This window comes from Watersipora subatra, chromosome 6 (genome assembly GCF_963576615.1).
Source record: "Watersipora subatra chromosome 6, tzWatSuba1.1, whole genome shotgun sequence".
NCBI classification, from domain to species: Eukaryota; Metazoa; Bryozoa; class Gymnolaemata; order Cheilostomatida; family Watersiporidae; genus Watersipora; species Watersipora subatra.
Window position 1 is genome coordinate 29916064 of NC_088713.1, and position 15140 is coordinate 29931203.

A 15140-nucleotide genomic window follows, 5' to 3' on the forward strand; every position below is an offset into this window, starting at 1 on the left:
GGATAATCCAATGCAAACGATATACTTCCTCAATAGCAGATATATATGTTCGCTTTCCATTGAGTCTCATAGGCTATACAATAATATACCGGATAGTTGTTATTTTAAAATATCTTATAACTTACGACTCATAGCGAGCAATTTGATTGACTCACCGCATATGTGGACTGACATGAGATGAGATGAAACAACTTCTTTCAATTCCAATTGCCGACTGGACATCTAGTCATGAAAGCATATCTCAGTATCTGCAAAGAGAAAAATGTGAAAATCAATTTGAAAAACAAATTTTAAATTGATGCGGTTGTGATCCGCAAAATGTTATTATAATCGCTTACCTCTAAAAGTTCATCAAATATACACCCGCATTTGCTTCCAAATGGCTCCTTTTGATAACTAGCCACTCACGGGTGAAAGCATTCCATCCTTTCTTCCCTATAAATTGAGCAGACAGGTTTGAGATTAGAAAACGCTGTGAAAGGTCTTGAACTGCCGAAAAAATATAAAATAGTTCCAAATTGAACCAACAATCAGAACGCAACTAGCCGAGCAAACGATGCTCCTTTTTTGTTTTGAGAATGTTAATACTTGTTTCAAAATGATAATTTTTGATGCCCATTATATTAAAAATATGGTTGATATCACTCGATCTTGAATATATATTTATTTGTTTAATTTGATAAACTATTACTATTATATAACTATATCATAAACATTACTATATTACCAACTCGCAGGTCTATATCATATTATTTCATAGCGTCAGTGTAGGTATATAAACTGATCTTACTACATGTATGTATGCTAATAATAACTCCTTTCGATTGCGCATAAAAAGCCAGTTTTTGCTAGAAACTGTGGTTAATATATAAGAAAGTGCAAGAAGTTTCAATGCAACATTGTTAAACACGGTTCTATGCCTAAAACAAGCCTTTTAATCTAGAATGAAATATAAAATGAATAGTTTCAGCAAATTTTAACGCAGGCTGTAAGATCTTGATTTTGAAGGCAGAAGTTCCACTGTGTTTTCAGTCAGTCAAAATTTGTCTTGGGAGAAAGCGAATTCAAGGTTCAGAGGCTAATCAATACACATAGATCAATTTAGTATTTTCACCAAAAAAAGAAAACACAAAAACAATACATTCCATATAAATATGACAAACATTAAAAAATAAGGTTAATGTTCTCCCTTGACAGAAGGCTTTACATGATTGTTCATGAATGCATAAACCAGGATAATGGTATAGGGCTAATGACAGATGTGCATTGATACTCCATTGATACTACTTTAAATCGGTGTGTGTTGACACCAGTTGACACAGATGACTGGTATTGCTAAATGAAAAATTAGGAGGTTCAGACCTGTTGTGAAATTGTCCCTATACTTTGATGTGTGCTTTTAGAAAAAAAATATGTTGAAAATGATAATACTGATGTATCATCCTATGATACACCAGGGTGGAATCTGTCAACTTATTTTAGTTTCATTTATGTTCTGTTTATATGTTTTTCTGTCATGTACTTCAGTCTCATACAGCTAGGAGCTTTAACAGTTAAAGGAAAGAGTCAGTTGACCTGTTGGTTTTATAGATGTCTCTGTTAAACTGTGGGATGATGTTGATGATGAGCAATGAGTGCTCAGGCTATATTCTCAAGGCTGTTGGGGTTAGTGTTTGAAGTTTAATTAGCAGCATTTCAAAGTTTCATGTATTTATACCAATGTATTCATATCTCATTTTTCAGCAATGATTTTGATATCAAAACAACAAAAACCAGTTTTGGAGACAGAAACACTCGGGATGCAAGCTGCACGCTGTGACATGAACAAACACAGACTTATGAATTACGGATGTTAATACCAATTGCTCAACCAACAGCAATTATCAATATCTATGTGTTTAGTTCGCTGATAGTAAATAGCATATGATAAGACCCAAAAAATATATACCTACATGCAATTTGATCAGGTGAGTTTTTAGTACACCAGTTGATGCTAATGAGTACATCTTTCTGATATTTTGTAGAAGGCTGTTAAAAACTCAGGAGTTGTCATACATAGTTCTTTTGTTGGTAAAGACTCAATGTCAAAGATGCTCAGTTGAAGTGGGAAGGGGAACTTGTTCTTGTCGACACTTGATGATTCAGAGTTTATATATTTCAGTTTATGGATGCTTCACAGGTGCTTTTCAGGTGCCCATTCTGCTTGTCTCTATACTCCCCATAGCAAATACGTCAGAAACAAGGTTGGTTGAATGTGGTAGATGTCTGTTATTTTCTGCTGATTATATTATGTTAGTGTCAGTATTGCTAGTGATACTAACTCTTTAAATCACTCTATAAAATATATTGATAGAAACTTAGTACCTTTATATCAAATTTAACATGGTTTATCATATTCTTTATTTGTTGGAAGTTGGATATCGTCACTTGGCTACCTCTGGAAGTTTAGAAATTTTAATAGATTATCTTTTGTGACTATCCAGTCACTATTCATGGAAGTTTATTGACAACAAAAAACTTCTGTGTAATTCCTAAAAATGTATTATTTAAGCACTCAGTCTATTTTAGCTAGCCAGAAACATCATGTTTGTACGCAAAGAAAACTGGAGGGTACTACAGAGTTCATACTAGTCATCATGTGCTGCCTCAGGCACATAGCCATAGCCAACCTTACTGATAGCACTCAACCGATGTTTTCCATGGCTTTTATAAAGTGGGTCAGGGTAGATTAATTTGATGATGTCTACAAGCTAGACCTGTCTGTGATGTATTTTGGTGAGCAAGCAGTCTGAACTGGAAAATACTAAAATGTGTTTTATTTACACTAGTAGCTTTGCAGTCTAGGAGGCTGTGAGAGTTTGTCAGGCGTGCAAATAAAGCAACAAAACGAGTGTGTCCAGAAGTATTCTACAATGCTGGAAGAAGGCTGGTTAGGGCGGTCGTTAGAATGTGTGGTTGCTAAGCTGAATGTCATGAGTGTGAATGCAGCATGAAGCAATCTTTTAACCCGACCTCTAACCCTAACATATACACTCCTATTATAGCAAAGGTAGTCCCTTGGCCATCTAATGTGATGTGAAAAGTTGATAAGAGTTCCAAATAAAAGGGCAGAGAGTAAGGGCATGCACAATATTTTCAACGTGTTTAAGTGAAATGGTGTATGCAGGAATTGGCCGTATGGTCTGATAAGATGACAGTCGTGGGTTCAAATTTCTTATAATGCATTCTTTTTTCTCAATGTCCAACCATGGTTTGAGACAAACGAACACTGCTTTAATTACGCATATAGTAAAATTATTAATAATATGTTCAGGGCAATCCCCAACATTTGAGTGTTTCTTTTGTTTTTGACAGGCCCTGCAGGTCATCCACATAGATATACTGTTTATAATTTAGTAGCCTTGTCATCACCAACAACTGCTTGCCTCATAACTGATCATCTCATGAGCATGCTTCCAAGCACCTGCAAACATCTGCCTTCAATATTTAAACAACATGGAATTTGGGCCATCAGAGAGGTTTACTAGCAAGGTGAGTAGTTTATCTTCATTCTTTTTGCATCACTCTTATTCATGCCCATCACATTTTTGTGAGTCATGCGAGTATTCTCAAGTCAAGACATGTCTTCAAAATGGAAAAAATATTTAACTGAGAAGGTAGTTTGTATATTTTCATGCCACGACTTGACAATTGGTATAATATAATTTATCACCAATGATCTGCTGTAAATTATTACTATAATAGGATATGTATATGTTCGTGTATCAGTGTGTCCAAAACAAAAGTTAGAACTTGGAGAAAAAGATACTTTTGTACGGGTTTGGACACTAGACATTAAGCTTGGCAGCTCGACATTTTAACATCTGCCCAAATCAAACCACTTTAAAGAATATTCAAATAATTATGCAAATAGCTATCCTCTGTACTTTATTGTCACACTTGATAATCACTCACAACATACTAGACTGTCAGGGTACTGACAGTGATAAAGAAATAATAATTTATTCTTTATTCATGAATGTATTTTGTTTATGATGGTTGTTTATTAAAAGCTTTCAAGATAGTAACAAAACAGTTACATTTTCATATTTACTGAGGCTACAAGTGCAAAATATTAAACCGAATAGTAATAATTGTTTGTGTACAAAAGGGGGTTGAGGTTTTTTTTGTATTGGTATTGGTAATTACATAAAATTAATTATTAATAAATTAATAAAATTGGTAGGCCTATTGGTAATGGTCTGAGGGTGAATCTTTTGTTCTACTAAATGAAACGGATAAATAGCAAAGCTTATAGCCTTCTATTTTATCATAAACATCTGCCTATATCTTAACAACTTGTCTTGACACTCTGTGCAGGTGCTTGAGATAGATCGACAACTGAAGTCCTGAGCCCTCCAAAGTTCACAGCAGGATAGATCATTTCTTGTTAAGTCCTTTATAGACATCTAGGCAGAAGTGTAGGAAAAGAGATGAGAACTTTTGGGAACTTCTAAGAAGTAAACAGATTTTAATTCATAACTGACAATCTGCCATAGAAACCAACATCTGTTAATACTTGTCAATACTTAGTTATAGCTTGAGAGACACCAGAGATGGTGAGTTGCAAGTTTACATTTATTCATGTCTTTCTTAGGGCACTTTTCAAATCGATACACCTACCCTTGGTTCTGCAATCAGTAAAAATATGTTGACCCCTACATTCAGTTGGACGTCAATATTCTGTAGGTGTGCATGATATCCAATGCTCATTGTGTAGGAATTATTTCAAAGCAAGTAGATTTTCTAAGCACTGACAAAGATAAGCAGCAATAAATAACAAACAGCAAATAACAAATAGCAAACAATAATGAAGCAAGTCCTTATTAATCAAAGCTGTAATAGAGGTGAGTGCTTACAACATAAGCACTATACTGCACATCTACTATATAAACAGCAATCGTTGTCTGTCTGTGTATCCACCTTATGGAGTACCGTACTTTTCGGACTATTAGCCGCTGCTAGGTATCTAGGGCGCATTAACGGCTTTATACGCTTTATACGTTTTATTCTAACGCATTACACCCCTCTATTATACATAACCATAAATATAAACCTAAAAACTACTTTTCACCCGGACAATCGTATTATCTCATGTAGGAATAGCATCTAGATTCGCTTACCTTTGATCAGACAAAGACACTACAATATTTTATTTTTACATAACATTTCGTCGTACCAGTATCATCATATTCAGAGTTTTGATGGATAGCTGTTGGTGGAACTGTAACTTTTTTATACACACACTTCTATGCAAAAATTGTTATTATTAATTCAACATATTCACGAATTTTATTCTGTTTTCTCAGTTCATATTAATTGTATCATTACCGAATCATCTCATATTGTAATCATAGCAAAACAGACTCAATTTAGCTATTACTTGCTAATTATTTAAAATTTACATCTAATCCCTTTTACAATTGTTTTATTTTTTTTTAATTTATGAGACTGGCAGAAAACCTTTTCCTCATGATATGAAGTTTGAAAGTTACAGTTGTTTGACAAAGTTTGATAAACTTTACAGTTGTTTTTGTTTTCTCTTAAATTATTTCAACTACAAAAAACACTTTTCTCCTGATAGGCTATCTATCATGTTTTTTCATGTTACCTATGTAGTTTGAATGTTAGAATAGCAAATGTTGTTATATATGTTAAATACAAATAGATTTTCTGTGCAAAGACTTTTTTATTACCTGGGTACAAGTACAGATTATGGTGTAAAATGTTGAAAAAATACTTTACCGAAGTTGTTTTCTCACCTTGAAGCGGATTAAAACTTACATTATTTTATTTTAATGGGAAAAATTGTTTCGGATCTCAAACTTCTGGAGCTGATTATGTTTGAGAACTGAGGTTCCACTATACGTTATCAAAAGATATAGGCCGCTGAAAGTTACGAAATTTTAAATTTACATTGGTTTGAAAACCTTTACAGTTGTTTTATTTATTTTTAAATCAGTTGTCCCGCACAAAAACCTTTTCCTCATGATATGAAGTTTGAAAGTTGTAGTTGTTTGAAAAAGTTTGAAAACCTTTACAGTTGTTTTATTTTCTCTCTTAATTTATTTCAATTACACAAAACACTTCTTTCATGATATGTAGTTTGAAAGTTAGAATGGCAAATGTTGTTATATGTTAAATACAAATCAATTTTGTGTGCAAAGACTTTTTTTACTATCTGGGCAACGCCGCTAGCGCAGCTAGGCTTGAGGCCCGAGTACAGCGAGAGTCTCTAGGCGCGGCTTTCCGGATGAATGAGTTGGCGAGTGCGAGGCGATTGATTGCAAGGCAATCGATTGCAAGGCGATTGATTGCAAGTGCAAACCGATTGATTGCGAGGCAAGTGCAAAAGCGCGATTGTCAACTGCTCGGCAGGTAAAGACTGGTCAGCCGAGGTGGGGGCTCAGCGGCAGAAGTGCGCGATCGTCAACTGCAAATACAGACAGGTAGAAACGCATGCATGAATCTAGACACATGAATCTAGAATATTTACTAGATTTTACACGCATCTAGCTGTAAGACACATTGCAGATTTCCATTGTTCTCCTCAACGTTGACATGTATATGTGCATACGTACTCTGATCAAGACAACAATTTCAATAGACTGCAAATTTGGAGTTGTTTTACAGTATGAAAGGCAACTCTCAATAAATCTTACGCTGCACGTGAATCCGCTCCGGTAGGCGGGTAATGCAGCTAGTACAACATAAGCTGTGCTTGCTACTGAACCAGGGTTTCTACATATATGAAGTACCATCAAATTTGTCAAAAGCAATGTTAATGATAAGCAGTACCGGTAATATTTACTATACATGTATTAGGAGTCATGTCCGTTTTTATGAAAGCATGGATATAGGTTTGAAAAAAAATTTCACTATTCAGGTTTTGAACTCTCAATACCCTGCTTCGTCCCAGTCTGTGCCACTTGTTCACCTTCCAGTAGTTTAAGATTATTGTACAGATGGTAGAGTAATTATCTGTGCTTCATTGACACACATGACGATCTCTCATATCTTACTAGACTGCCAGATTACTAGTTATTAATAGGGTAACAAGTTAGTTGGTGTTATCTTCGTGTGTGAGTCTAAGTGACTAACTATGCAGCTCATATACAACATTTGTTGGCAAGGTTTCCAGAATTACTCAATATCTTGAAAATGGTAGCTAGTCCAATCAATAATGACATTTAATCATTTTGTTGAAAATCTTTATATTTTAAAAGAATATATGGGCTAGTTTTTGAATGTCTGCAGGTAAAATGAAACTAAATATGACAAGGTTGACAATATGAACACAATAATAGAATAACACAATAACAGAATAATTAAATTAGGAGCCATTAAATTATGTAGCAGTGAATGAAACCAAACTGTTCGGAGCTAAAATGGTAGAAATAAGCTTGCACCACTTTAGTTTTTCCTATCAGTTAATAGTATTCAAGCAATGACTCAGCACAACAGGCTCTAGCTGTACTCTTTTTGAGGTAAAATATTCATAAATAAATGAATTACGGTTTCATTGCGTCAACAATGCAGCATCCCAATGGAGTCGTTTACACCTTTGATAAAGATTATGCTGAAGTATTTGTGTGGAATCAGAAAGTGCCCCTAATTACCAGTTTATTACTAGTTATATCGGTTGTGCTCTCACTGTAATGTTCTTTATACCAGCACTGAGTTTACAATAAATTAGTAAAAGACATCCCAAATATATATATGTATGGAGAGCTGTTATAGCAAAAGTGTTATTCTTAAATTATCCATTAAGCAAGTAAATTTAATATGTAATTATTCTATAAATAACCAGCTATGTATAATATTACTAAAAACTCCCCTGTACTACAACCCACGACCAAAGTGATATTGGAAAAAAGAAAGGGTACTGATGGTTGAGAAATGCAATATTAGCAGTCAAATGGCACTGCAGTACATTAGGATAACTGCAATGGTAGCTGTAATGTACTGGGTGTGGGTGTTATTATATACAACAATAAGCAATAATGAAAGGAAAAGATTATATGTTTATATCTCTCCCCCTGCAATAGGAGAAACGCAATATTAGAAGTAAAATGCACTGATATTATTAGAATAACCAATATTATTAATATAGTAATAATAAAAAACCAATGCACAATTTTTGTTTACATTTCAAAACGTCATAGCTAACAATATCGAGAAGTTGTGGTATTTATATAGATTTTTAGAAAATTTATTTAAAAAGTGTTTGGTCATGACAAACAGCAATAATGAAAGGAAAATATTATATGTCTATTATAATCTCTCCCCCTGCAATAGGAGAAATGCAATATTGGCCAATATTAGAATTAAAATGCACTGATATTATTAGAATAACCAATATTGTTAATATAGTAATACAGCAATAATAGAAAACCTATGAGCGTTCACGCGTCTGGAAGATTTCTGCAAAGTGGGCAAAATAAAAGCTGTTATAAAAGTGTTATAAAGCTGTAGGCCTAATCTACTGTAATGTATGTAGTTCAACAACAATAAAGAAATATGTTTATTATAACTCTGAAATGCAAAATTAGAAGCAAAATGGCAAGCTACTGTGTACTATACACAGTTTGAAAGTTGGTTGCGTTGAATGTAGAATGGTTTTAATAGCGATCTTTAACAGAAAGTAAGTATGAGCATTCACACGTCTGAAAGTTTCATGCAAACTGCAGCAAAATAAAAAATGTTCTCATCATAAAGGGGCATTGTAGTTCGGCCCTAGCTTGTACATAAGCTGTAAAGAATTTTGGCTAACGTTTTAAAAAATGAAACTTTCGATGATTGGACAAAAAAACATAGGCTGATAAACTGTGTACCACAATTTCGTACCTATAAATTGGTCAACGCCTCAAACGGTCTACGTTTATTACAGAAACCTTCGAATAAATTCGATTACAAGTAAACAATGCCATAGACTGGTGAAATGTGCACGTTATTTTTTCACAAAATGCGCACGACTTAATCGTTCTATTCTCTGTCGCCCGCCGTTTCAATTTCCGATTTTAACCTTTATTAAACCAAGCTTTTCAAGCGTTTTGTGACGATTTTTGTCTTAATAAATCTATCTATTTGTTTATAATCCGATCAGATGGGTAAGTTTTAAGAGATTTTCGAGAATATACAAATACTTGGTAACATATTTAGATAGGCCTATATGTGTTTTATATCATTATTATACTTCAACTAATCTACAAAACGATGCCTAAATTTGTTGATGAAATTTTATTACAAGGGTTCGTCTCATTGTTGATGAATAATTTTCGTAAGTTGTGTGCACATGCATTTATCGTAAAAATTCCCAAACTTCGCAACAGCTCGTTTGGTCGTGGAATAATGACATAGTAAATTTTATTCACAATGTAACGCATTGATTGTCCATTGTAATGTCCTAACACTTCCCTGCTAACTTGAAGCTGTATGGGTGACTTCAGCGATTAGATTGTCTCCTTGAGCATCTGGGATTGTTCCTGTTGTATCCATTGCCATCAACTAATCTTGGATTTCATATTTTCGGCTTTAGTACAGTCTGTAGCTGCAGGCAATGGTTGTGATTTTGGAAGACTGCTTGGAGTGTTTGATATTTCGGCAGGTGATTCGGCATTTTCTGGTGAAGCATGTCTAGGACAAAGCTGTTCCAGATGTCTCTTCCAGATTGGTCCTCTGAGTAGTATTCTAACATTGACTGTTCTGCTGCCAAATACTTTGATAGCAACAGCTTCCACTAATTTAGGCTGTGTATCTCTTTTGGGTAAGCAGTATAAAGCATAGCACGGTGTTCCCACTGTGCAATGATGAACTGTTTTAGTCGATTGGTTATCCTGCATCTGTTTGCTTTGAGCTCAATAAGCTGGTAATGGCAGTAATGGATAAAACTTTATTCTGAGTTGTCTCCCATTCAGCAGTTCACTGGGTGAGTAACCATAAAACAGTGGCGTTCTCCTATACATTATCAAGAATTCTTGCAAAGTATACTGGAGGAGAGATCAGACTTTTTGAGTGCTTGGTTGAATGATTGAATTAGTCTTTCTGCAGCTCCATTGGTGGCTAGATGGTATGGTGCTCCTGTCAGGTGAATGACTCCCTGGTTCTTGCGCCATTCTTGAAATTCCTTGGAAGTGAGTGTAGTTCCATTATCAGACATTATGGTATATGGATATCCAAAATGAGCAAAGTCCTTCGCGAGTAAATCTGGAGTAACTTTGGTTGATACTGAATTGGTAGCATGTATATATGGATACTTTGTGTAGGCGTCTACTAACACCAACCAGTTAGTTCCCATGAGGTTATTTGCATGGTCGGTATGTACTCTGCTCCATGGTTTTTTGGCATCATCCAAGGGTGATTTGGTAGAAGATTCGGCTTGTTTTGATGCTCATTGCATGAAGTACATTGGTGGGCAATATCTGTGATGTCTTGATTCATCCTGGGCCAGTAAAAAGCAGTTCTAGCAAGTTGCTTCATTCTCTGCATGCCAAAGTGTCCAAGATGTAAAAGCGGAAGAACTTGCCTTTGTAGAGATAGGGGAATGACAACTCTTGTTCCATACATAAAGCATCCGCTGTCAGCTGACAATGACATCTCCAGTTTTCTAAAGTCTTTTACAGAAAAGCCTTCAGTCATGGTTTCGGCTTGGTTGAAGTCATGCTCTTTAGACCATCCATCTTTCAGATATCTCATCACTGTGCTGAGAACAGGATCTTTAGCAGTCTCTTTTTTCGGAATACCAGGATCTGTTGGATTCAGCTGATTTCCAATGTGTTTGATTGTGCAGACTGTGTCAATATCTTTGCTTTCTTCCTTCCCATCAAACTTGTCATCATGTCCCATGGGTAAGCAACTGAGTGTATCTGCATTTCCAAGTTCAGACATTTTCCTATATTCAATGGTATAGGTTGAGAGTAAGAGCCCATCTTGCCAGTCTGTTTGCTGCCATAGCCGGTGTTGCTTTAGTTGGTCCAAACAGCGCTAGAAGAGGTTTGTGATCTGTAACCAAGATGAAGTTCCTCCATTAGATTAACTGGTGAAACTGTTTAGTGCATAGATGATAGATAGAGCTTCCTTTTGAATTTGATTGCATGTTCTTTGAGCATCGGTCAATGTCTTGCTCGGATGAAAAATTGATCTTTCACTGCCATCTTTGCATTGGTGAAAAAGTACCACTCCTAGTTAAACATATTACGCATCACAAGAAATCCCGATGTCCAGAGAAGGGTCAAGTGTTCCAACACCGTGTGGTTGCCTATCATATACTTCAGCTTCAAATATGCAGTCTACGGTTTCGCATTCCACTGCCATTGTTCTCATTTTCTGAGTAACTTTTGGAGAGGTACTGTAATTGTAGATATATTTGGTAGAAGTTTGTGGTAAAACTGAATCGATCCCAGGAAAGATTTGAGATTAGCCACATCAGTAGGTACTGGCATCTTCTTTACAGCTTCTACTCCAGCTCTCTTAGCTATTCTCTGGCTAGAAAGTTGATGGCCCAGGTATTCCACAGTTTCTTGTGCAAATATGCATTTCTCCAGTCTACATCGTAGTCTTCTGTCTTGATGTCTTTGTAGAATTCTATGAATGTTCCTCAGGTGATTGTCAGCTGTGTCTCCGCTTACTAGAGTGTCATCAAGATAAACTGCAACTCCTGGAAGATCCGGAGTTAGTTGTTCCATGATTTGTCGAAAGTATCTTGGAGCAGAGCTAATCACAAATGGCAATATCTTCTGTAGTAGAACTTCTCTTTGCTTGCTGAGATCTAATCTCCTTTGACTTTCAGGTGTCAGAGTAATCTGATTATACGCATCAGCCAAATCAAGTTTAGTGAAACCATGTCCTCTTCCAAGTTTTGTCATCAGATCTTTTGGTAGTGGAATAGGTTGTCTGTGTGTCTCCAACTGATGATTCACTGTTACAGATTAGTCTCCACATACTCGGAGTTTTCTTTTGGTTTGTCCAGGCAGCAGTGCTTTTCTCATTGGTACCACTGGTGTTCCATCAGAGTTGAATTAAACTGGTTCCCATATTCCTTTTGCAATTCCGGTGTCATAAGCTTGAGCTGGATTCTCTTCAATGGCAAAAGGTACTGTCTGGTTTTGCAGAATATGGATTGTGCATCTTCTTTGAAGCATATATCCAATTCAAAATCCTTCAGGCATCCCAATTTTTCTAGAAAATATCAGGAAACTCCGAAATAAATATTTCACATGCGGCTCGTAGATTTCCATCGGGTTTGATTTGCTTGATCTCCGGTGATTGGCATTGGTTGATTAATCTATCAACCAAGATTCTAAGTTGTCAAATACCATTTCTTCCTAGAAGGTTGACATTGTTATTCTGCTTACGACAAATTGTAATTGCTTCTAGTGTTGATGTGAATCTAGCTTTGTTTTGACGAGAGAGACTCCTAGTATGTCGATCTTGTCTTTTGTTGTGGACTCATAATGAACTTCTGAAGTTTTCAGTGTAGGGCTTTCCATTTTCCTCTAGTTTTCCAGGGATATGAAATTTTCTTCCGCTCCAGTGTCCACTTCCAAGGTCATCGTGTGCACTTGTGAATCAAGGTTGACATGTAGCTGTGAATTAGTGTGGAAGGTTTGATGGCCTTTACTAAGTTCAAAGGCTTAGCACCTTTTTGCTTTTTACGGCAGACGACTTCTAGATGTCCTGTAAGTCTACAATAATTGAAGGTAAATTTCTTATATCTGCATTTAGTAGATTTGTGGTTAGACTTTCCACACTGGTAGCATATCTGTTGATCTGCAGACATTGATGGCTTTGAAGTTGTCGTCTTCTTGTTTACTACCTTAACATGATTTGCTGCACCATAGACGGTTTCCTTTGCCACTTTTGCTGCTTTTTCCATTTCTATAGCAGTTTTGATAGCTGGGGCAAAAATAAGGTCTTCATCTTTCAATTTCAATAGTGCTTTAAGTATTGCTTCATTCTCGACTGAGCAGATGAATCTTGTACGTAAAGCTTCATCTTGTGCATCGGTAATACTTGCAAAATCACAAGTTGTAGCATCATGTCTTGTTCTTGCTGTTAACTCTTGAATTGTGTCTCATGGATTTCTTTTCATATTGCTTCAGTATTGATATATTTCTCTAATGATGACAGTTCTAGGGTTATATTGAGTCATCATGTAGTCCTCAATATCTTCCATTGGCAGTTTGTTGACTTCTTTTTTAGGAGTTTGTTGATCTGACCAATCAGTTTATTGTTTGTAAATAACTTTTGATTGAGTGGTTAGAAATATCTGTGGAACTCTGTCTTCAGTAATAGAATTGGCTCTTTAAAAGCAGTCAAATTAGTGGAGTAGTTCCTCCTGCTTTTATTTTGGTCTTCTGTTAAAAGTTCGATCAGCCGTCTATTTTCTTCTTTCTGTTGCTCCAGCTGCTCTATTTGCCGCTCCTACTGCTCTCTCTCTCTCTCTCTCTCTCTCTCTCTCTCTCTCTCTCTCGCTGTCTTCTCTATTGATCTATCTGCTCCTTCCGCTGCTCCTTTTGCTGCTCCTTCCGCTGCTCCATTTGTTCTCTTTGAAGAGTCATCTGTTGAGTCAGCAGTTGAATCAGTTGATCAGTTTGAGTAGACATTGTAGAGAAAATCTAGAGTATAGTTGAAGTGTAGAATGTCCAGCTGAAGAGTGTCCTTGTTGCCAATTATATGTTGTGTTCTCACTGTAATGTTCTTTATTCTAGTACTGAGTTTACAATGAATTGGTAAAAGACATCCCAAGTATATTTATAAAGAGTTGTTATAGCAAATGTATTATCCTTGAATTATAAATTAGGCAAGTAAATTTAATATGTAATTAATCCATAAATAACAAGCTATGTACAATATTATAATGACATAGTAAATTTCATTCACAATGTAATGCATTGATTGTCCATTGTCCTAACAATATTTATATCATCTTCACAGAGTAATTGTTACTGTTTGTGTTCATCTACGAATCCTCTAGTTGTGATACTTTCTGCTGCCAGAGTTTTTTACTTAGTGACTAAATATTATACCATCACAAGTTATATTTTATTTTGTTATACCTTTTGCACATTTTACATTGCTTTATAACATAATTTATATATACACGTATATATAAGAGTTTTACTATTTTCTTGAATAAAAATGTAAGTTATTTTACTTATTAATTTTATTCAATTCATTTATTTTTAAGTCTCAGCTTAGAGTGTGTTTTATAGTTAAATCCCTTATAATTTGTGGTTACATGATGGTAATCTATAGATATGCAAAGTTTCTGATGCTAGAGCAAGGAGGGGTGGTGGGAATTCTCCCCATGCATTACTTTTACATGGTATGAAAAAACTCTGTCTAAATTTAAGGTCATGTGAGCCGCTTATTGCACGCTTGCCTCTCTTAAAGGTTGACTTGCAACAAAGTTCACATTACAGGTATTTGATACTAAAAAATTCACCATGGCTTACTCTGTAATGTTGCAGGTGCAAAATATGTGGAAATGTGATCACAAGCTCTTAAAAGCTAAAAAAACGAACAGTTAATCACAGCTGCATGAGACCGCCGTAGTTTGGATTCTTTTTCCAAAACGGCTCAAATGTGACGTAGTTGTGGTAGATGGTTTCTGTTTACACTTTCATGTAACCTTATTCGTCGAAATATCGTCACAAATATACTTAATGCATTCAATAAAACCATGTCTATTGTTCTTACGCGTCTGTTTTATCGTCATTGTAATGCTGCCACTTTTAGCAGTGATATTTAATAACTTACTGTAAATTTTGTTTAATTTTTTAATCTTACCTCGAAGGAGTACATACATGTATCATTGTCTGATAATCATGACAGGCCTGTTGGTCACCTGTGATAATCGAAAAGTGCTGCAGAAATTATTTGCGAAGTATTGGGTCACATGATCAGATTACGACTTGTCAATTAAATAATGCCGAAACAAAACTGTAAAGTAGCGAGCATCTATATTTGATACGAGGTCTTCGGTAAAATTCGAAGTGTTTGTCATAAATAGTGCTAATTCACGTGAGAACATCACCTGACAAGACAATAACCAAACTGTAATGACTAGGTCAGAGAGACTAGGTTTAAAAGCTTTTAAT

At 35.5% G+C, this 15140-nt stretch overlaps 1 protein-coding gene across 1 annotated transcript; it reads right to left on the reverse strand.

Annotated features, from left to right (window-relative positions):
- Positions 1-9542: 9542 nt before the first annotated feature.
- Positions 9543-10198, reverse strand: LOC137398199 (uncharacterized). Its single transcript, XM_068084306.1, has 2 exons — positions 10030-10198; positions 9543-9838 (listed from the first exon to the last, which is right to left on the reverse strand). Exons 1-2 carry the CDS (start codon positions 10196-10198, stop codon positions 9543-9545), a joined length of 465 nt encoding a protein of 154 aa, XP_067940407.1.
- Positions 10199-15140: the final 4942 nt, after the last annotated feature.